Genomic DNA, 21,848 nt, shown 5'->3' with positions numbered 1-21,848 from the left:
GAAGGGCTGGGCTCACGGGCGCTGACCTCCACCTTGCACGCTCTGTGCTCAGTTTCAGCCTGGGGTCCCTTTGAAAGGATAAGGTCTCACCTCAAGTCACCTGCCTGGGGGAACTGTCACCCAGGAACAGCTCCTATAAATGGCTTAAAAATACCGTTTTCAGGAACACCTGAGAGTTATACTTTTGCAAGCTGCAGGCCACCCTGCTCCTGCTGTGTGTGGACTTGGAGCCCTCTCAGCCCACCAGCTCCCCTCCCCACCCGCCCCGAAGAAAGCGGCCCCCTTCCGAGGGGGTTCGAGGGGGAAGAGCGGGAGCCTGACTCACTCATGTAGCTCACGGCGGACGTTTTCTTGGGTCTGATCACCCTCGGCTGAACCCAGTCGTGTTTCCCTTCGGTCACGGGAGCCGTCTCCACCTCGTTCATCTCGTCTGTTTCAGGTTTGGGGACGTAAGTTCCTTCTTCATAGCAAAGATGGAGGGGGGGGAAAATGACGAGATTCAACAAAAATGCACTTTGCAAAAAAAAAAAAAAAGCCACTTGGAACCTAAACTTGTTTGAGGTTTAGATTGACAAAGAATCATTTCAGTGGCAAAGAGGAATTTACATTTCAGAACAGGCCTGGCCAGGTGGAATTCCACCAGCGAGGGAGGTGGAAGGGGCTGCTCGCTGTGTCTGCTCTGGCCCCGGGAGCCGCTGGGCTGAGCAGGGAGAGAGGCCCAGCTCCACACCTGGGTTATCGTCATGGTTTCTTGTCCTTCCTCCTCCTGCACCGTCATTTGCCCAAGGAAGTACATATCCTCTGACCCCAAACTAGAGCTGCCTCCCCTCAGTTTTCACTGGGAGAGGGGCCTTCCTCGTTTATACACCCATGAAGGTTTATAAAGACTCAGGTCAAAGGCCGTGGGCCCGCTGCCCCTCCTCTCTAGCACATCCTGCTCCCGTCTCTGCTCCCTTCTCGCCCTTTCCTGCACGGAGACATCACCACCCCCTGACATTGGACCCATCATGTAGAGTGAGCCAGAGAGACCGACTCTAGTTTTTTAAAAAAGTGAGTTCATTGGGTCCCAGTCTTTTCCCACCCAAACATTATTATTTCTCCACAATGATGGTGACAACCATATTTTAAGGCACTTTGATTAACCAAACAGATCACATTTCTTATAAACATCAGTTTATGTATCTTCTAGTCTTCGTCACAAAAGACAACTATTCAGCCCTAACCAGTTTGGCTCAGTGAATAGAGGGTTGGCCTGCGGACTGAAGGGTCCCAGGTTCGATTCTGGTCAAGGGCATGTACCCTGGTTTCGGGCATATCCCCAGTAGAGAGTGTGCAGGAGGCAGCTGATTGATGTTTCTCTCTCATCGATGTTTCTAACTCTCTATCCCTTTCCCTTCCTCTCTGTAAAAAAATCAATTATATATATATTTAAGACAACTATTCACTGCTGGCCAGAACCTGTAAATATCAAATTGTCCATTTCAGCCAAAGCAAGCAGAGACTTGCTATTTGCATTTGCCTGAATGGCTTTCTCAAACATCTCTGCTGGGGGACCGTGGCACCGTCACAGCATGCGCCCCTGTCCCCCTGGATGTCTGTGGACCAGCTTGCCTCCTGCTCTCCCTCAATGAAAGAATCGACAGAAATGTGTGTGGGTAGGAAGGGCTTCGAGGAGAAGAATGAAGCACCCTCGCAGACCTCTTTGTGTCACTGGATTAATGCCATCCAAGTCCCATCAATCCCTCCACCTCGTTACCCATTCTCCTTTAGGGCAATGGCCTCTCCTCTCCAAGGGACAGACCGTGTTTTGTGTCTGTACAGGACAAACACCGAATGGAGGGCAGAGGAGTGGTTCCCCCATGCCTTTCCGGGCTGGAATTCCTTGCTTCTGTTTCATTGCCAATTTCCTTTTGTTTAACCTCCCCCCCAGGCGGCCCTAGTCCCGAGAGAATGGACAGGATTTAAGCTGGGAGGTGAACTGTGATCATGACCCCCAAGTCCGTTCCCTCAGGGGAACATCCAGGCAGCTCGAGGGAGCCAGCTCACAGCTGTGATTTCACCACCACCTGCTTTCCTACCCGCCGGGAGCTCCCTGAGGCCTGCAGCTAGCCTGTGTCACGGCTCTCTGGATACCCAGCTCCAGCACATAATAGTTGCTCAACAAAATTTGCTGAATGAAAGATAATTAACACCCCCCTCCTCCCCAGAAAAAAAAAAAAATCTGTCTTTAAATTCCTTTGGAATAAAATATATTCCCAGTGAAATTTCAGAACATTTAGGAAGGGAATTGTGAAAGTGTCATTTGTAGCCAAGAGCTGTTCGTTGAAATCTTTATGAAGACACCAGGTTTGCAACGCCATTTGGCACGATCAACCGTCTCTGGTCTGCCTTCCCGTCAATGTAGCTACTCAGGTTTGCCCTTCACTGAAAGCCAGAGCTGTCTCTGGAATAACCAGGTTTTCTTCCACTGGCCTTTAGGGTTTTTATACCACATAATCGTGGCTTTATTCGGCTGAATATAGTTTGGTAAGGCAGTCTAAAGCGTTTGAGGGCTCACTATTTAAGAAAATGGGCAGACAGTCCTCGCCCTCAGACACACACATGAAAAGTGGAACGCCTGCCCAGAAGACCAGCTCTATTTGAGCACATCCCAATTAAGATCCCCCATGTGGACCCGCGCAGGCCTGGGGAAATTCCATGCCCGGGTTCACGGCCAGGTTACTGTGCGCACTGTCCATCCCGGGGCCCGGGGTCTCGGGGCACATAGCGTTGCTTACATCATTCTGCAGATTCCCACCGCGGTCTATAAGTGATAACAGGGCTCACAGCTAGTGTTTCTGAGTGCGGACCTTTCCCAGTATGCCCTCTCATCATCCCCTCCCTGCCTTGACAGACGGGATGAGCTCACTTCACAGACAGAGAAACCGGGGCTCAGAGAGGCTGATGGACCTGCCCAGGCTCACAGAACTGAGAGTCACACTGCCTTTCCCCGAAGCCCACACTTTATCACCAACACACCTGGCATGGCCAACAGGCATAAACCTCTCTAAGGTCTGTCCTTATCCCTGCTCCATCTCCATTTCGGGCCAGGCCCTGCTGGGCAGGCGCAATTAGTCAGTCACTTCACAGGAGACGTGCTGCGTGGTTAGCTAGGAAAACTGGCACACCTGCCGGGTGAGCTGGATCTTCTCCACCAAAAATAAAGAGGCTTCATTGGGTGGGTAAAAAAGCATCTAAGGTAGCTTTGTCCATATTTGTTCTTAGAAGTTGGCTCTCTTGGGGATGCGGGAATTGAATTGAGATGACATGAAGAACACACCCGCTCCAGGCCCCTGGAGGCACCGGAGTGAACCAGCAGTCATAACTACAGGTGGTCAAGGTTCAGGGAGAGTCTGGCTGCAATCAGAGCAGGAAGGCAGGTGCACTGCCAGACTGTGTAGTCAGGGAAGGCTCCCTGGAGGAGGTGTGACACCAGAGCTGTGTTTCTAAGGAGGAGGAGGCATCTGTCAGGTCCCAGAGATGGATGAGACCCCCAGGCTGGGAGAGGACCAATATTCCTCACCAGGGGATGAAGGTCACCGGACAGGTATCAGTACAGTCAGACCTCCCACTTCTTCAAGGAGCTAACCACCTGTGTTTATAAAGCACTGACTATGTGCAGGTTGTTGCACTCACATCCTCCTCATTACTTTAATTGCGGGAGAACAGGAGGCAACTCTAGTCCACAGGCATCCGAGGGGGGCGGGGTGCATGCTGTAAAGGTCCAAAGCCTTCATCTTTGGGAAGGCCACTCAGCAAATGCAAATAGCAACTCTCTGCTTTGACTGAAATTTCACAGAACTGTACTGTCACTGTTACAGATGGGAAAACGGAGGCTCCAAGAAGGTACGTGGCACCTGAGTCCACACAGCCTGAGTCCCCCAGCCTGAGTCCCCCAGCCTGAGCCCACACAACCACAGCCTGAGCCCACACAGCCTGAGTCCACACAGCCTGCGACGGTAAACACGACCATGCTCCCCGGAACCCCGACAGCTGTGGGCCACACACACACCGCGCCCCTCACAGTGCAGGACTCAGGGGAACCCCGAAGGGCATCCTTCCTTACAACCCCCAAATCCGATGGAGACTCAACCCCCGAGGCTTCGTTTGGTGTGTAAACCAGCATCACAGTCTAGCTGTTTGTTTTTAATTCCTTGTTTGTTTGTTTTGATAATGATAAGCACAGTCCCAGGGCCCGCCTGAATAGCACCATGGAGATGGGACCTGACATGCCTGACTGTTGACCTCGGCCTTCTCCTCCTAGTCTTCCAGGGGTTGACACCATAAGCCCTCTTTTCAGACAGAAAGACTGGGACTCAGAGTCCCAGCCCTGGAATGAGGCGGGGTTGACATTCTCGGAGCAGGTGCGCCAGCCCCTAAAACCCATGCCTGGCTCACAAATCCAGGGACTGGAGGGGGCGCCTCAGGGAACAGTGCACCAAAGACGGGCGTGTGGAGACAGAGAAGAGGGTGGCCTGAGAGGACACGGGAAGCAGCAGAAATTCCATGTAACGAATGCTTACGGGTAGATCAATGGGACAGGATAGAGAGCCCAGAAATAACCCCACACCTTTAAGGTCAATCAATATTTGACAAAAGAGGCAAGAACATACAATGAGATAAAGATAGTCTCTTCAATACATGGTGTTGGGAAAATTGGACAGATAAGTGCAAAAAAGCGAAACTAGACCACCAACTTACACTGTATACAAAGTGAGCTCAAGACCATGAGCCTCATGTCTCTAGGCCTTCGCACATGCAGTTCCCCCTGCCGGGAACGCCTTTCACGTCTCTCACTGCCAGGCTACATCTTCCTCCTTAAGGGCACCTGCTGGGGGAAGCCCTCCCTGACCTCTTAGACAACAGCCATGTTCCTGCTCGAAGCTCCCGGCAAACAGTTACTTCCCCTGGGAGATGAGAATCACTCCCCGTGGCCACGCCCCCACTGGGCCTCAGTTTCATGAGGGATGGGCCATGACTGTCTGGTTGCCATAGCGATCCCCATGGATACCACCCAGCAGCGTCCTGGCACACAGCAGGTGCTCAGTACATTTATGCCAAATGCACGAATCCTCACTTGTGCCTGGGATGTATTGAGGGAGATGCTGTTATCACAGCCGCTGGCTGATGGGTAGAGTGAGCGCCTGGTTGGAGCGCCAGCCTCAAGCCTGGTCCGTTGCTTCTCCTGCCCCCTCCTCCACCCCCAATGGGCAGAATCAGTGGGGAGCAGGGCCTGGGCCCCTGAGAGGGTCTGCGTCCCCCCGCTAACCACCAGTGTGTTCACCCCAGAGCCCATGGAACTGACCCCACGACCCCTCTGTCGGGGAGGGCCTGGCACAGGGGGTGGCTCTCGCCTGGGTGCCCAGCCCCCCTGCCAAGCCCTGTGCATGGAACCACATGAAAAAAAAACTCATCTTAACCGTAAAAACACGGGAATGCCCTTTGGCCTAGCTATGCCTCTCCTGGGACGGGGCCTGAGGAAATATTCCAAACTGTGAGCAACGCTTTAGGCACGAAAAGTGTGCATTGTTTACAGGAGCAGAGTGAGTGGGAACATTCTGAGTGGCGACAACCAACCAGTGGGGGAGGGGCTGGAAGCTGCACAGCCTCGGAGAGCCCGGGTTTGCCTGGGAGGGAAACGCAGATGTTTATGACAAGTCCCACGGAGGATGCACAAGGTGGGGGGCGATAGGTGTGGGCCAAGGACGGGAAGGACACCCTGGAGGGACAGCCCTGCCTAGCCTGGAGCTCGAAGGAACATCACCGTCTAGCTGTTTGCTTTTAATTCCTGGTCTGTTGTCTGTTTCATGTGGAGCTATAAGCACCAACACACAAGGGCAGGGACCTGTCTGAGGGGATGCTGCGGTCCAAGTCCAGCTTGGAGTCTGGCCGTGGGGTGCTCATGGGGGCGAGGGGAAGGGGGACATCCAGGGAAGCCATGGGTCCCCAGGGAACCGGGGACTGAACCCCGAGTCCTCTTGTGCACGAGGAGGGAAGGGAGGGGGGAGGGGGGTGCTGAGGGCGGCTGCAGCAGGGCTGGGGAGGGGGCACCGTGGGCTCCATTGTTCGCGTCCCGGGGTCTGTGCTCTGCACGGGCTGCTCTGTGACTCACGGTTTTGAAGTCATTTCCTACCTCGGTAACACAAGTTGTTCTTGCAGCCGCCTCCGTAGCTGGGCGGGCACTCGGAGCAGGGCCGGCCGGTTTTGTACGGGGCCTCTCCAATCCAGTTCCCCCTGAGGACAGACAGAAACAGTCAGGAGGGGCTGCCCCTCCAGGGCCCGGGTCACCCCTTTCCTGGCCCCACTCGGGGCCGAACACAGTGGGGGAGGAGGACGGTGGATGCCATGAAATGGGAACGAGGAGCTGCCGGGACCCCTCTGAGCGCAGAGTCTAAAGAACTGTAGAGGAACCCCAGCTGAGAGACACCTGTCCCCTCTCTGACCTGAGTGTGTGTGCCAACACCCACCGACCCCACACGTATGGCTGGTGCTCCCCTCACTCGACTCTGAGCACTGTCCGCCCCGACCCAGCCCCAGTTCGTCCTGGGAAGCTGCCAGATCCCTCTTTGCAAACGTTTTCAAATGAGTAAACGTCAGTGTGTTCATGGAGTACCTGGTGTTCAGACCACACACCCAACCCAGGTCACCCCAAACTTCCAACGCCCCAGGAGGACATGCTGGAATTCAACCCTTTGGCACAGGAGGGAACTGAGGCTCAGAGGGGCTCAGCGACTTGGCTGAGGTCACACAGCGAGATGGGACCCAGGCTGTCTGCTCTCAGGGCTGAGACTAAGGTTCCTCTGAGCGGCCCGGGCCCCGTCCATCTCCCTCGGACGTTCCTGGGGCAGGAGGACCACCCCAGTCTGGAGGCCACTCGGTGAGAGTTCTCGGGGCCCAGGGAGCAGGTGGTGAGTGGAATCTCCAAATCCTTCTCATAACATCTAAGTCTTCAGCAACACAGGTCAGAGCTGTGACTGACCGGGGACCGGTCTCTGTGATTTATTCTAGAAACCTCCTAAGTGGCCGCCCAGTCATCTGTTCCTTCTCCCAGGAAAGGGACTCGGGCCTGCTGCTGGCCAGGCTGGGCCCCCGTGTCCTCCAGCTGAGTGGTGAAGAGAAGATGCTCTAGGTTGGACCCCAACCCTGCCAGCTGGGTGACCCCCACTTTCCCCAGCCCTGAGCCCATCTGCTCTGTAATGGGGGGTGGGGGAGTGACAGGTGAGTGACTGTATGGACACCTCAGACCCGGCCCGGCTCAGGGTGAAGGCCACACGCTCTGAGCACTTCCCGACCCAACAGCGTGTCCAGGTGATGTTTCTGACCGCTTTCCAGGGAGGCCAGGGAGGGCCCTTCGGGTGTTGACCGGGAGACAAACTGCAAAAACACGCTCTCTGTTTAACCTCTGGCAGCTCAAAATAGCGGATGGCATCACCCAGGGCCGTGTGGGCATCAGGCTGGGGACGGAGGGCGGGGGCTGTTCTAACACGCTCATCGCTTCAACCCCCACACACCCCAGGGGCGAGTGGTGGTGTCCTCACCACGCTCAGACCCCGCTCGGCTGGCCTCCTCTGCTGGGGACAGCGAGGCTGGCTGGGGACTCCCGGCCTTTGGAAGGACTCTCCCGAGCAGCCCGCTGCCAGGCAGACCGAGAGGGCCCAGAGCCTGGCCTGCTGCTGGGCTAGACTCAGTAAGTTTCTTCAGACTATCTGGACCCCCATGTGGCTCATCCCTTCCCCAGCCGAGATGTCAGCCGATCGAGGGTTCTGAATTTCCTTCAAGACAAGCCACACTTCCGATGTCCAGGAGGAACAATGCTCGGGTGAGCATGTGCAGAGGCTGACTGAGCGTGTACGAAGGCTGACTGGGCGCCAGGCTCTGCACCAACGCCCTGTCCCTGGACAACCAACTGCTTTACTCTCCCCACAGCCCCACAAAGTAAGTGTCCGATGCACAAGGTCACGAAGGTACAAGACCCTTCACGCCCCACCCCTGCCCGAAGGATCTGAGCCCACACACTACCCCCGGCCCACCCTCTCAGCCTCTGCCCGCTGCAAGGCCAGGGACTCTGCCCGCTGAAGGAGAAGCCGTGGAAAACCACACAGCAATCAGAGAACACAGGATACCACAGACAAATCTCACAGATGTGGTGCTGGGAGGTGGGTGGTGGGTGCATGAGGGCCTGTCTGTCAGGTCCATGAGTATGAGACAGACTGGCAGATGGAAAGAGAGGTCAGAATGGGGCCACTCAGGTCAGGGGGCATCCTGGGGTGCTGGAAACATTCTCTGTTGTGACCTGGCGGTAGCTACATGGGTATGAACTGAATTGTGTGTTCCCACAAATTCATAAGCTGAGACCCTAACCCCCCTGGTGGCTCTAAGTGGAGATGGGACTTCTAAGGATGTAATGAAGGTTAAATGTGGTCATAAGGGTAAGGTCCTGGATGGGAATGGTATCTTTATAAGAGACACTGACAAGTCTTTTTCTCTCTTTCTCTCTCTCTCTCTCTCTCTCTCTCTCCCCCCCCCCCCGCCTCCCCTCCTTCCATCCCTCTGTTTCTCAGTGTGTGCATCAGGAAATATCACATGAGGACACAAGGAAAAGCCATTTTCAAGCCAGGAACAGTCCTCACTAGAAACTGGCCCTGCTGAACCTTGAGCTGGGACTTTCAGCCTCTAGAACGGTGAGAAATAAATGTTTATTATTTAAGCGCCCAGTTTCTGGGTGCCCGAGCAGACAAATACATGTATGTAGGTGTGAAAATTTACCAAGCTGCCTACTTAAGATTCGTGTCTTTAAGCCCGGCCAGCATGGCTCAGTGGTTGAGCATTAACCTACGAACCCGGAGGTCATGGTTTGATTCCTCGTCAGGGCACAGGCCCGGGTTGTGGGCTCGATCCCCAGTGTGGGGCATGGAGGAGGCAGCTGATCAATGATTCTCTCTCATTGATGTTTCTCTCTCTCCTTTTCTTTTCCTCTCTGAAATTAATTTAAAAAAAATTTTTTTTTAAAGATTACTGTATTTTACCCTCCTGAATTATTCCTTTTTTCAAAAAAAGGAGTGGGAGCTAAAGAAGGAAAGAGTTGGAATTTTGATCGGGTCTTCTAGTGTATTCCTTACATAAACAGTCAAATCAAATTATTCCTCCCTCCCCACCTGCCACTCTGCCAGGAATTCCACCACCATGGACCAGTTTATAGCTCTACCATGGGCTGCGTCCTTCCCCATCAATGACATAATCCCCCTTCTCCCTGTGGGCTGCCGAGACACGGCCACCACAGGAGAGTCAGATAGTTGATGGAGAGTTCTCTTTTCCTCCCAACCTCAGCAATTCGCCCTTCATCGCACCCATGGCCGCTCCGGACCCAAACCAAATAAATGAAGTCATTCCCATTTCATTCAGTCACTGAGCAAATACACCTCGAGGCCCGCAATGTGCAGGGCATGGTGCTAGGATGGCTGCCAGCGTGCAAACCGCAGGCCATGAGCTGGGTGAGCAATTCCCCGAGAACGAGCACATATTTGCCTGATGAGCAACGAAGGCGAAATGAGTCAAGGGATTAACGACATCGGCCGTGTGAGGAAGAAGTGGGGCTCTGACATCATGGGATGTGGTCCCTTCTGAGAGGGGGGAAATACAAAGATGCAAAACTCCATCCAACGTGAATACTGTGTCATAGAGTGCTATCTGCTGCATGTTTTCAGAGAGAAAAAAATAATACGGATATCGCTGTGGCAGACCCCGCTGGTTGCAGGCGACAGCTATTCCTGCTTCTGATTTGTACAGTAGTCACAGAGGAGGCTTACAAAGTCAATGGGGCAATCCATTGGTCAAAGCCAATTGGAGCAACCTGATCCTCCCGTTGTCTGCAATTGGTGTAGTGCTAGCCGATGACATAGGGAGAAAGTGGGCCAGGGGTGAGGAAGGCCTAAGGATAGAGGTCTTTTCTCCATTCTCCTTCCTTCTTGCTTGGGAAGATGTGATGCCCAGTGCTTTGCAGCCAGGGGTCCATGAGGAGAGGATAGTACAGCAAGGAGACAAAAGGAGCCTGAGCCCTGGTTGACACTGCTGATCTGTTAAGCTAATCCAGATTCACCACCCTCTAGACGAGTCGTTCTCAACCTTTCTAATGCCGCAACCCTTTAATACAGTTCCTCATGTTGTGGAGACCCCCCAACAATAAAATTATTTTTGTTGCTATTTCATAGCTGTAATTTTGCTACTGTTATGAATCTTATGTAAATATCTGTGTTTTCTGATGGTCTTAGGCGACCCTGCTAGCAGTTCTGACCTGTGGGTTGCGACCCACAGGTTGAGAATCGCTGCTGTAGAGCCTAAGACCCACGCTGTAGAGCCTAAGGCACGGGCTCCTCGACCCCAATTGGGGCAGGCCAGCTAGACACACACCCCCATGCACGAGTTTGTGCACCAAGCCTCTATTGTGAAATAATGAGGAGATGCCCCTGTTGAAGACAGTTTTAGCTGGGTCCTCTGCAGCTGGCGAAAGCATCCCAACCCCCAGGACCGTGCCGACTTGCTCTTACTTTGGAGAGTAGTTGCAGACGAGGTAGACGGCATTCTCCCACATGTCTCCCCAGACGTTCATCCTCGGGCAGGTGTGCACAGCGCAGCCGACCCTGTTGGTGGTGGCCCACACTATCTGAAAAGACCACAGCCCCGCGTCAGAACTCAGGGGCCAGGCACACCAGGGTGACAGTCTGGCCTGGACCACAGGGTGCTGGTGAGAGGGTCTGTGGTGAAGGGGTGAAGGGCCAGATTTCCCCCAACCCACTGAAGATCTGAAATAAACAAAACCAAACACCGAAAACCAAACCACACACCAGGAAATGCCCCAGCGTGTAAAAGTGCCATAGAAACTCCTAGTGCTTGGTCTCAGTACTTGTGAGCCATGCAGCCCACCGGTTACACTCCGAATGGCATCAGATTGAAGGGAAAAGTTAAGGCGAGGACAATGGAGGATTTCCGACTGAGCAACAACCCTGCAGGGCCCCGTGAGCGACTGGGGACGGTGGGCTGAGTCCAGGCCACCGCTCCAGGGTTACCTGTGTGTAGTGGGTGCACATGGCCCCCGAGCACCTCTCTGGACACCAGGGGTTGCACTCATGGGGGTAGGGGTAGGTGTAGTCCTTCACCTCGTCGTACCAGGACTGCACGTGGAACCCGGGAGAGCGGTACCTGCAGGGACAGATCAGCTGGTGACGTCCCGGCCACCACACACCCGACAACGGAGGCAGCAGCTGGCAACCACCACCCGGGGGTCGACTGGAGGAGAGGCCCCTTCAGGGACAAGAGTCCCCAGTCCTGCCCGGCGCCTGTTAGAAATGCTGTTACCCAAACCAGCAAGGGGCTTGCCTGGGTATGCCCAGAGCATCCCTCCGGTGGCCCATATGCCACCCGAGTGTCCAGGAAACATTTACCTGGCCCCCGACGAGTCTTTTTTTTAATGTTCATAATTATATATGTATTTTCATGTACATTTCAGGAAATATATGCAGTCCATGAACCCTATATGTTGCTTAAGACAAAACTTGACTTAAGACATTTAAAGTCAATGCAGAAAAAAATATTGACTAAATAGTTAAACTGGTGATGCACAGATGGGACACCCCCCATGGCTGGGGAGGGTCTGGAAGCTGGGAAGGCGCTAGCTACGGGGACCAGGCAGATGGCCCCCACCACCCGCCAACAGATGATCATCATTGCTCTGCTGCCTGGGGGGACCTGGGGGCGCAATGCAAGGCGGGAACCTCCTCCAGGCCAGAGCCTGCGGCATCCAGAGCAGCCAGTGCACAAACCCTCCTGGAAACTTCCGTTTGGGATTTCTTCCTGAGCCTCCTCGGCCGCAATGAGGAGGGCCCCGGGGTCATCATCATTGGTGGCCACGGCCCCTCGCTGGGCCCCAGCCGCCAGGCCGGCCCCGGTTATTTTCTCAGGAAAGAAAATAAACTGGATGCAAATCCCAGGTCGCCGTCGCCAGCGAGGGTAAACAAAGCGGTTCCAATAAAAGAGAGGAGGCGCGGGGCCTGGCCATTCCTGAGTGCGCTGCGGCGAGATGGGCAGTTAGAGGTCTTGTAACAATTACCGTCCGAGCCCAGAGCGCGCGGCAGTGGTCAGTGGTCAGTGACGTGGCCGGGGAGCGGCCTGCGCTCCCGGGGCGGCCGGCCGGGGAAGGAACACGGCCACCGGGCGAGCGGCAGAGCGAAGGGACACCCACCACCCGTCTGTCCCCAGAGCCCAGCCAGGCAGGGCCGCAGGAGCTTGCCAATAAGGAACCATTTGGGAATGCAAGCTAGTAGCAGCATTCACCAGAAGGGGAGACCTTGGTGTCCTCGGCCCACCCACCCCACTCCTCAGAGCTGTCCTAACAAAGTAATTCAAAGGAGCCAACCACCACACAAGCAAGCAACAAGAACGGGATGGCTAGCCGAAACCAGTTTGGCTCAGTGGATAGAGCGTCGGCCTGCCAATTGAAAGGTCCCAGGTTCCAGTCAAGGGCATGTACCTTGGTTGTGGGCGCATCCCCAGTAGGGGGTGTGCAGGAGGCAGCTGGTCGATGTTTCTCTCTCATCAATGTTTCTAACTATCTTCTCCCCCTTCCTCTCTGTAAAAAAAAAAAAATCTATTAAAAAATATTAAAAAAAAAAAAAAAAAAAAAAAAAAGAACAGGATGGCTAAATGCAGCTTGTCCACTTGATAGCCCAGAGGCAGCCTTGGGAGACTCTAACCCTGACAGCTATGCAGCAGGGAAACGGTTTGGTATTGTATGAGAATGGGGAAAATGAATTAAGAGCTGTCCTGGCCACAGTTACAACTGCGTCGAAATATGCCGGCCGGCAGCCAAAGGCTACACGGGCGCCCGGAAACTGAGAGGAGCCGCAGCCGGCGGCGGGAGGATGGATGCTTCCCCCGCAGATGTGCCGTCCCGGGACACCGCGGGCTGACGTTACAGAAAGCAGAACCCCTGGAGGAGAGGGTGCCCCGTGGATCTGCTTCCACGAAGTCATGTCTCTCCCGACCCAGCAGACACCTGCCCAGGTTTGTCCTGAGAGGGAGCAGCCCAGCGGGAACGCGAGCAGCTCATGGCCCGGTGGAACTCCGGAACGGCAGCAGCTGAAAAATGTCGGGGGTGAAGTCAAGCAACGCCTGACCTGTGTTTCGAGGGGATATTTCAAGTCCTGTTCAGCTTTTCGATGATTGGACAAAAGGAAGGCGGACCTGAGGCCCTGGCCTCCCTGGGTCCGATGCAGAGCCATTGGCACAGCGTGCTGGCTGCGGCCCCGTGAGTCTTCACTGGTCAAGAGGTGTTCTCTCCACGTTCTCTGATGAAGCCAGCCCCAGCCTGGAGGGGACTGTCAGCCGGGCTGCTTGCCTGCGTCCGTGGCCCAGCTGACTTTGGGGAAGGCCAGGGAATGACAATCAATTGTCCACTGTCAAGTACATCCCAAGGGCAAGGCACTGCCAGGCCAGGAGGGCTTGGGGGTTCAGCGGTGTGAAGGAGCCCCTCCATGGCCGGACAAGGGGGGCGGTGAGGGACGCCTGCCCACGAGGTGGAACCTGGCTGGGCCTTAAAGAGTGATCAGGCTGGGGCCGGTTTGGCTCAGTGGTAGAGCGTCAGTCTGTGGACTGGGGGGTCCTGGGTTCGATTCCGGTCGGGGGCATGTGCATTGGTTGCGGGCACATCCCTGGTGGGGAGTGTGCAGGAGGCAGCTGGCAGGTGTTTCTCTCTCATCAACGTTTCTGGCTCTCTGTCTCTCTCTCCCTTCCTCTCTGTTAAAAATCAATGGGATATATTTGGGGGGGAAAACAAGAGTGATCAGGACCCAGACGTGCTGGGGCAGAGGAGATGGTACGGACCCGCCACTAAAGGGGTGAACATTCCCATCTTCCCAGCGTGCCCAGCCAGCTCCTTCCTGGCCGGCTGCAACCGTCCCAGAAGCCCCTCCGAGAAGAGGGAATGGAAAGCCCACGCTCTGGAGTCTATTGGTCGGCGTCTGGAGCCAGCCATCGGGCTCACATCCATTGTGCCAATTCCTCGGACGTGTCCCCGGGCACAGAGCCTCTGTCTCCCCAGCCGCCAACGGCACGGGTGGTCTCCCGCCCTCTGAGTACGTGACCATGAGGGCTACGTGTGATAATGGCAGTTCACACGTAAAGCGGGGGGGGGGGGCACCACGGCGGCTCTTACCTGCCCCAGTGCACGGCCAGGTTCTGCCCGATGGACACCAGCAGGCTGGTGGGCCCGTGCTCCCAGATGCACTCGTGGGCCCACGCCGCTGCCGACCTCGCCAGGTCTTCGTCCCAGGTCTGCGGGGGGAGGAGAGACGGCACCTTCAGAGTCGGGGATGGGTGTGAGGTCCCACACTGCGGCTGCGCCTCCCCCCGAGGCTCCGGGTGAGGCCGCGGCTGGTCCCGGCCCCATCACTGGTCACGTGAACATCTCCACGGAGTTCCTCACTCCGCAGTGGGAGTGGCAGGTCGGCCAGGGACCCGGAGGAGCCCGATCCACAGCTGCCCTCTGAGCTCTTGCTCCACTGTAACCTGCCGGGGGCCTCAGTCTCCTCCCCTGAGAAACAGGGGGGTAGGGAGGAGGGGGGGGGGATGAATACATCCTATAGAGGGATGGTGGTGATGGCCGCCCAACAGGATGAATGTACTTAAAGGTGCTGAACTGGACACTTAACAATGGCTAAGATGGCAAATTCTATGTTATGTGTGTGTTACTTTTTTTTTTAAGTATCAAGAAATGTCTTCAACTTGCCCAGCCCTGCTCCCCTCTGGCATCATGACTAAGGTGACCAGACATCCCGCTTTTGGCAGGACAGTCCCGTGGCATTTTAAGATTCTTTCCAAAAATCGGGACTTTTTTTTAAAACGCCGCGGGACGCGGGACAAATTGCTAAAAATCAGGACTGTCCCACCAAGAGCGGGATGTCTGGTCACCTTAATCTTGACCCAACCTAAACCCAGGGGGCTGGGGCAGGGGCCTGGGCCAGAGTCTGCAGACAGGCTCTGCAGCCGGCCCTGCTTCCCAGCTGGCGCCGGGAACACACGTGACTCCCCGGGAAAGAACGGGGAACAAAGCAAAGGGTCGTTTCTCTCTGAGGAGGAGCAGACACCAGGTGGCCCTCTGAGCCCGCTGCGAACCAGCTGCTGCGTGGCCCCTGCCCGGTCCCTGGGCAGATGCACCTGCTCACGGGCAGGCAGGGCGTCCCCGCCCCACGTGGCCCCAGCCCCTGGCGCACAGTAGGTGCCCACTGAAAGGCTGTCTGGGCAGAGCCCCTGGGCCTGTCCAGGAAGGGGCTGCTTAAACCGACTGCGAGGCCCCAGGATGGAATGTCCAAGGCTGTGCAAGGCAGCGGGGATGAGGGCAGCTGGCACACGCACAAGACCCCTCTGGAGGTGCCCAGCTGAGGCCCTTCCCAGTGTCCAGAGAGGCGGGGCAGAGCCTGGGCGGGTGCCAGTCCCACCCTGAAGGTCACGGGCTTCTCAGAAGCTCACTGTGTATTCTGTACACGGCTCGAGAGCGATGTGAACCCTGCTTGCCGTTGGTCTGAGTCCATAGCATTCCCTACAGCTCCGAGGGGAGGGGAGCAGGGAGGGCAAAGATCGAGTTGGGCAAAGAGGGCTGGCCAGGCGGGACTTCTGGGTGGTTAAGGCTTTTGACATTCTGGCTGGAGACACGCAGACCTGATGTCTGGCCACAGCAGGACACAGCCACGAGAACCCAGATCTGCCCTCCCTCCACTGGAGGCTGAGCATCCCCATCCTGCCCACCCTCATCCTGCCCACCTTCGCCTCCCACCCTCCTCCAGGCTCCAGCCATGCCTCCCACACAGTAGGACCTCAAAACACTGCTCCCCAACACTGGACAGGAGCTCAATTGGTTGGAGCATTACCCGTCAGGACAAGTCTGAATTGCAGATTCAATCCTGGGTCGGAGAACTTATGGGAGGCAACCAATCCATCTCTCTCTCTCTCTCTCTGTTTGTCTCTCTTTTTCTCAAATCAATAGAAACATATCCTCAGGTAAAGATTAAAAAAAACAAAAACAAACACACAATGTTCCTATGCAGAGCTGGCAGTCATGGATCTGGCTGTGTGGTGAGCTGTTGACAACTGACACTATTGATCAGTGTCCTTTCCACGCTGTGTTACATGTCTCCACTGTCACCCAGAATAATGCATGCGTGAGTAAATGAATGAATGCACGCGTGGATGGGTGCACACACAATGAAGCTCACTTCCCCAGCTCACGCCAACCCTCACGGACCTCCTCCAGTCCCCACCTGCCCCTCCTGCCCCCGGCCCCCCACTCAGCCTGTGCTTCCCCAGTGACCACTGCCCTCCAACTAGTCCGTGTCCCTCCGAAGGAAGGCACAGGTGGACACCCTTTAGCCCTCAAGGGATGACTCGAGGAAGGAGAAGGGGCAGAGTAGGGCAGTGAGGTGCACTGGTGAGAGCGTTTGTGTCAGGTGAGCCTGGGTGTGACACAGGCTCTGCCCTTGCTGGCTGTGTGACTTTGGGCAAGTGGCTTCACCTCTCTGTGCCTCCGTATCCCTACCTCTAAATGCGATAATAGAACCTGCTGGAATAGGACTTGGGGACGGCTGAATGAGAGCAGGCATCACACCTCGGGCGGGATGCAACGTGGCCCTCAGTAATCAGTGCCACCTTTAACTCCTCAAGCACCTGCTGTGTGAGGGCAGTGCTGGGCCCCGGACCTCTGGAGCTGCCATCATCTAAGCTCCTGCCACTTGCCGGAGCATCGGCACCATTTTCATTTTTTAATTGTCACAGCAGCCCTGGAGGTGTGTCTTATCTTTCCATTATTGCAGACAGATTAAAACGTGAGGCTAAGGGAAGTTCATTTATGGCACTTGTCTAAGATCACACAGCCAGGAAGTTAAGCACTTCAACAACCCAGTCTTATCTGGCTTCCGAGGGGTGTCATCCTCTCTGCATGCTGTCACCAAGGCCTGGTCCCACTCACTACATGAGTAATAGTTACTAAAGTAATAACAGCAAAAGCATAGTTAACGTGTATTTGGTACTTATCATGCATTACCTCACTGACTCCTCCAAACAACCCTACGAGAAAGGCACTTTTACTGTCACCATTGTGCCATGAGGAACGATAAACAGAGAGGCCAAGCAGTCTGCCCAGAGTCACACAGCCAGCAAGTGGCTGCTACCTAAACCGAGGCAGGCTGGCTTCAGAGCCTGCTCACTTACAAATCCTCAAAACATGTGTCTTAACTCTTTGGAACTTTAACCCTCACCCTCCAGTGCTGAGGCTATTTCAAAGGACTGTGGCCTGAAGCCTCAGCGGGCAGGGCCGAGCAGGAAGCTACGTTTTCAAGACACTTTCTCAATCGGTGCCGCTTGTTCGGGCGGAAAGAGGAGCAGATGGGCAGCACTGGGCCTGAGATGCTGGGTAGAGGTGCTGAGCCTTAACTGCCTTCCCTACCAGATGGCCCCTGCACAGAGGTGTCCCCCACAACGCCCCCGAAGGCTCAGTTTCCGACAGGCAGGCTATGGAGACCTAAGGACCCAGATCCCAACTCCAATCCTGGAGTATCACAGCGCCGACAAAGAGGAGAAGGTGGCAGGATGGTCACAGGCTGTCCAGGAGGCCCGGCCTTGCCTGCTGCCTATCTCAGCTCCCTTCACTCGCCTCAAGTCTTCCGTACAACCACCGATGAGCTCAGTGCCGCCAGGAAAAGACCAGCAGAAACCCAGCCTGCTCCAACAGGGTGGGAGGCAGCCAGGACCTGGGGCTTGGGGCTTGGGGCTCCATAAGCTTCAGGCTGAGGAAAACACCGCTCCCTGCGGGCACCACTCGGGGCTTTGGGGTGGGAAGAGTACGGGGTGACCTGTCCAGAAAAAGGTGCAGCGTGTCCTTCCCCGATGGGAACCAGGGTCAAACCCACAGGTCGAGGAAAGGGTGGGGAGGAGTCTGTTTCCAAAGCCCAAAGAAATCTACCCTAATTTCCTACAGCTTTGACCTTAAGAAAGTCTGCCCTGTGCATTTTGAAAGGGTGCCCGTTCTTCCTCCTAAAATTAGCACAGCCCCTTTGGAATAAATGCCTGGACGGTTTTCTTAAGGGAGAAAAGGAATGTTTCATAATGACTTCCCAAAGTCTTTCTCTCAGGGCTCTGCCCGGACGGGTGGCCCGTTCATGGTCCCTAAGCTGGTGACAGGCCGCCTAGTGTGGGTTCATACAGGGACAGTGAGGGGCTCACAGGCACATGGGTACATGGGCACACAGGACGGTCCCCAACACGAGTGCTACCAAGGTCAGGGCTCAAGGCAACATGTCAGCGACTGCTGAGTCCCAGGGAAGGAGGGCGGGGCACAGGGTGCAGCTGCAGCGGAGGTGGACAGAGAAAGTGATGACGGGAAAGTGTTCTCCGGGAGGGAGGGCAGCTGTCCCCACGCAGCATCCTCAGAGGACCCCCGGAAGACCTCTCTGGCCAAAGCGGAGGGAGGGAAACTAGTCACCAAGACAGGGCTCCCGAGAAGAGCCTGGGATGCCAAGCAGGAAGCATTGGGCTCCGGCCTGGGCACAGAGGGCCCTAGAGGCTCCTGAGCAGGAGATGTAGGAAGTGGAGATGTAGGAAGTGAAACGTGATGGCAGGACCCAGAACGAGCTGGATGAGGGCAAGGTGGGCAGGGAAAGCCCCAGGGCTGAGGCTGTGCCCTAATCAAGGCGAGACAGGAGCAGGATGGGAAGATGGGGTGGGAAACACACTGGCTACAGAGTGGTGGCTGAGGTCCTGGAGTCAGCTGGACTCGGGTTCGAATCTGGCTCTGTCACTGCCAGCGGGGTGGCCTTGGGCCTCAGTTTCCTAATCTATTAAAAGGGCAAAAGAACCGCACCTATTTCCCAGGGCTGGGGAATGGGAGGTGGTACCGACAGGAATGGAAATGGGTGAGTGAAGGCACGGGGGAGAGGGGAAGAGATCTGGGCCTGGGAGAGCGGGCTGCCCCTTCTGCTCCTACGTGTGGGGTTTCTCCAGATTCAGAGGGGACCCCCACACTCCCCCTTCTCCCTCCCAAAGACACCGTATCTCACAGCCTCGGCCACACCCTCTCGGACAGAGAAGGTGCCGGAGGAAGACCAGGCCGCCACAGTAACCACAGTAACCCACAGCCCGGGGTGAGGTCTGAGCTCAGTTGTCCCAGGAACCATGGCAGCACAGGATGCTCCCAGTGGAAACTGAGGCTCAGGCTGGTGGTGTCCAGGCCACACAGGGAGGAGGCGGCAGCCCAGCCCCCAAACCCCCCCCCACACACACACACACACACTCCACCTCTGGAAGCCTCAGGACAGCAGGAGGCGGCAGAGGAGCTGGCGACAAGGCGGCCTCTGCTCACGGGAGCTGTTTGGCAGGATACGGAGAACAAGGCAGGGGACCCTCTGCCTCCCCGGACCCCAAGCCTGCCCCACGACAGGGACTGAGCACAAAGCGGGGCGGACACACTCACCATGTGCTCCATGTTGGAGGCCGGGGGGTGCACCTGGCCCCGCAGCTTGTTGTGCAGCATGAGGATCTCCTCCTGGTCCGACCGGGGGATGGCCCTGCGGGCCCGCGTGTGCGGCCCGTCCTGCCGGTACTTGCTGAGCAGCTTCTCCAAGTGCGTGACGTTGGGCAGGAAGAAGCCTTGGGCTCCGCAGAGCAGCAGCACCAGCCCCAGGGGGGCGAGGCCGTTCGGGACGCAGCTCATGGCTCCTCTCCTGCAGCCGGCACTGGGGCCACGGGGCGGCCTGGGCTCCTGGGCAGAGCTGGGGGCTCAGGCTCTGAAAGGAAGCAGAGGGCAGCGGGGGGCCGTCGGTCAGTACTAGCCAGCTCAGGTGTTGGCTTCAGCAGTGATTGGAGTAGATAGTATTTGCCCCCACTTTGCATATGTGGAAACTGAGGCTCACAAAAGCTAAGTAACCCAAGTCCCACCGACAGGAAATGGCAGAGCTGGGACTCAAGCAGAGGGTTTCCAGCAAGGCCAGCTGGCCGGACTCCACGCAGGACATCCTGGCACAGTCTCTCCTGGACCCAAGTTCCCTGTCCCATCTTTTCTCATTGCGAGTCAGCATTTCTCCTCATTCAGGACTCAGGTGGGTCTATGACTGGGTTAAGTTCCATCTCCCGCTTCCAGTAGAGATTGATAAGGTCATTCACATCGCCAAAGGAGTTGCCCTGAACCAATGCTCCTGGTCCCCGTGAAGGTGGACTCAGTTTGCCACACGTGGTGAACAGGCACCCCCAGACTCCATATGGCAGACAGCTCCTCTTATCATGGCCCACACAGTCGCCAACACTCCCACATGTCACCCAACCCCAGCCAGGAACCCAGCTGCCTGCTCTGGAGTCAACATAGAGGGAGGACCTCCAAGGGGGGCTGTGTACCCCACTCTGACCCCCTGAGCCTGCTTGGCAAACCTGCTCGACAACCAAGCACATGGTCTACTCCAGACACTGCCAGGCGTTACCCTTTTGGCTGCTGGGTTAGTGGTTCCCACGGGTAATCAGTACCCGACGCACACATCAGGATGGTGACTATTGTAGGTTGGCAAAACCAACAGCAATGTGAGGGGACAGAGAGGGGGGGCTGGGGCTCCCCGACCTTCAGGGCACCATCGCAGAGCTGCACATCCCAAAGCGCGCTCCTGGAACCCTCACTCTGACACCTGTCAGACACATCGCCCCTCTCGGAGAGCCACAGTGCCGGCTGCAGGGAAGAACGCTCTCTCACTTTTATGACCTACCAGGGTCTCGGAGGTCCTTCCTTGCCTTTAGGCTGCAAGTCCCTTCTCCCAGCTAATCCTCTTCAGAACCTTTTCTTCCCTGGCACTTGTGTTATGAAGAGCTGCCTTAGTCTTCGAATACACTGACTAGCTTTAAAATCCCAAGGTCCAATTCCATTAGGTGAATCCCCTCTGTGCCTTTTGTTCTTTCTAAAAACTCTTCCTGAGCAGCTACAAGGACCCGGTCACTTCATTCACATAGTTTCCAATCCCAGGGCAATCCATCTGGTGGTCTGTCATCACTCCCATTTTACAGATAGGTAAGCTGAGGCCTCGGGTGGAGACGCAACGAGCCCAGGGCTGCTGTACTAGTGAGTGCAGATGCTGAGACTTGACACCAGGTGTGGTGACTCTGAGGGTCCAGGATTTCCGTTCATGCTACCCGGCTCCTCTCTCCCTGGAGGCCAGAGGTCTCACCTCCATGAAAGGCACGCAAACTGTGACCCTCCTCCTGGCTGTCGCCTGGTCCGAAAAGGCAAAGCAGGGCTTGAGCGAGTGTGTTCATTTACGCCTCTCTCCACCTCTGCGTTCTCCCCGGGGAGAGCTGTCTGTCACCTGATGACCTTCACTGAGCGCCTATTTTGGGCTGGAACCCGGGACATGAAGATGAAGAGGACACTGTCCCTGGCCTCAAGGGGCTCCCAGTCCGGCTGGGGACATAGGCAAGGAAAGCCACAGCCCCGATCCGGTGGGACAGGCTAAGGACGCCACAGGGAGCTGGAGGGCGGGGCCCCTGGGTGGGAAGGCTGCCGGCCGTGCCTCAGTGCTGACCCACCTGGAACCCTAAGAGGCTTGATCTCCTCAACAAGGCTCGTTAGTGACAACCCGGTGCTCAGCAGTCGCGCTGGCTGGGACCGAAAGATGGCAGCCAGAGGAGGACACCCTCAGAGGCAAGACACAGAGTGGAGCAGGGAGGGGAGGAGCCGAGGCGGGAGCCGGGAGCCTGGACAGTAGAACAGGGAATCCCAGGAGGCAGAGCAGAGG

At 56.1% G+C, this 21,848-nt stretch overlaps 1 protein-coding gene across 2 annotated transcripts in view; it reads right to left on the bottom strand.

Moving 5' to 3' along the window:
• The window catches only part of CRISPLD2 (cysteine rich secretory protein LCCL domain containing 2), a 63,491-nt gene that overhangs the window by 26,782 nt on the left and 14,861 nt on the right, over positions 1-21,848 (bottom strand). For both annotated transcript variants that reach the window (XM_084905574.1, XM_084905575.1), the window contains exons 2-7: positions 19,550-19,862; positions 14,246-14,364; positions 11,103-11,235; positions 10,584-10,699; positions 6,173-6,273; positions 326-460 (exon numbers count right to left, since the gene is read on the bottom strand). In XM_084905574.1, the coding sequence (XP_084761700.1) occupies positions 326-460; positions 6,173-6,273; positions 10,584-10,699; positions 11,103-11,235; positions 14,246-14,364; positions 19,550-19,789 (844 nt within the window). In that variant the 5' untranslated portion in view covers positions 19,790-19,862. The remainder of the gene's footprint in view (positions 1-325; positions 461-6,172; positions 6,274-10,583; positions 10,700-11,102; positions 11,236-14,245; positions 14,365-19,549; positions 19,863-21,848) is intronic.

The sequence above is a fragment of the Pipistrellus hanaki genome, assembly GCF_964339955.1.
Source record: "Pipistrellus hanaki genome assembly, chromosome: 15".
NCBI lineage: Eukaryota > Metazoa > Chordata > Mammalia > Chiroptera > Vespertilionidae > Pipistrellus > Pipistrellus hanaki.
The sequence above is the reverse complement of the archived record's forward strand: the minus strand, read 5'-3'. Positions and strand labels throughout refer to the sequence as shown.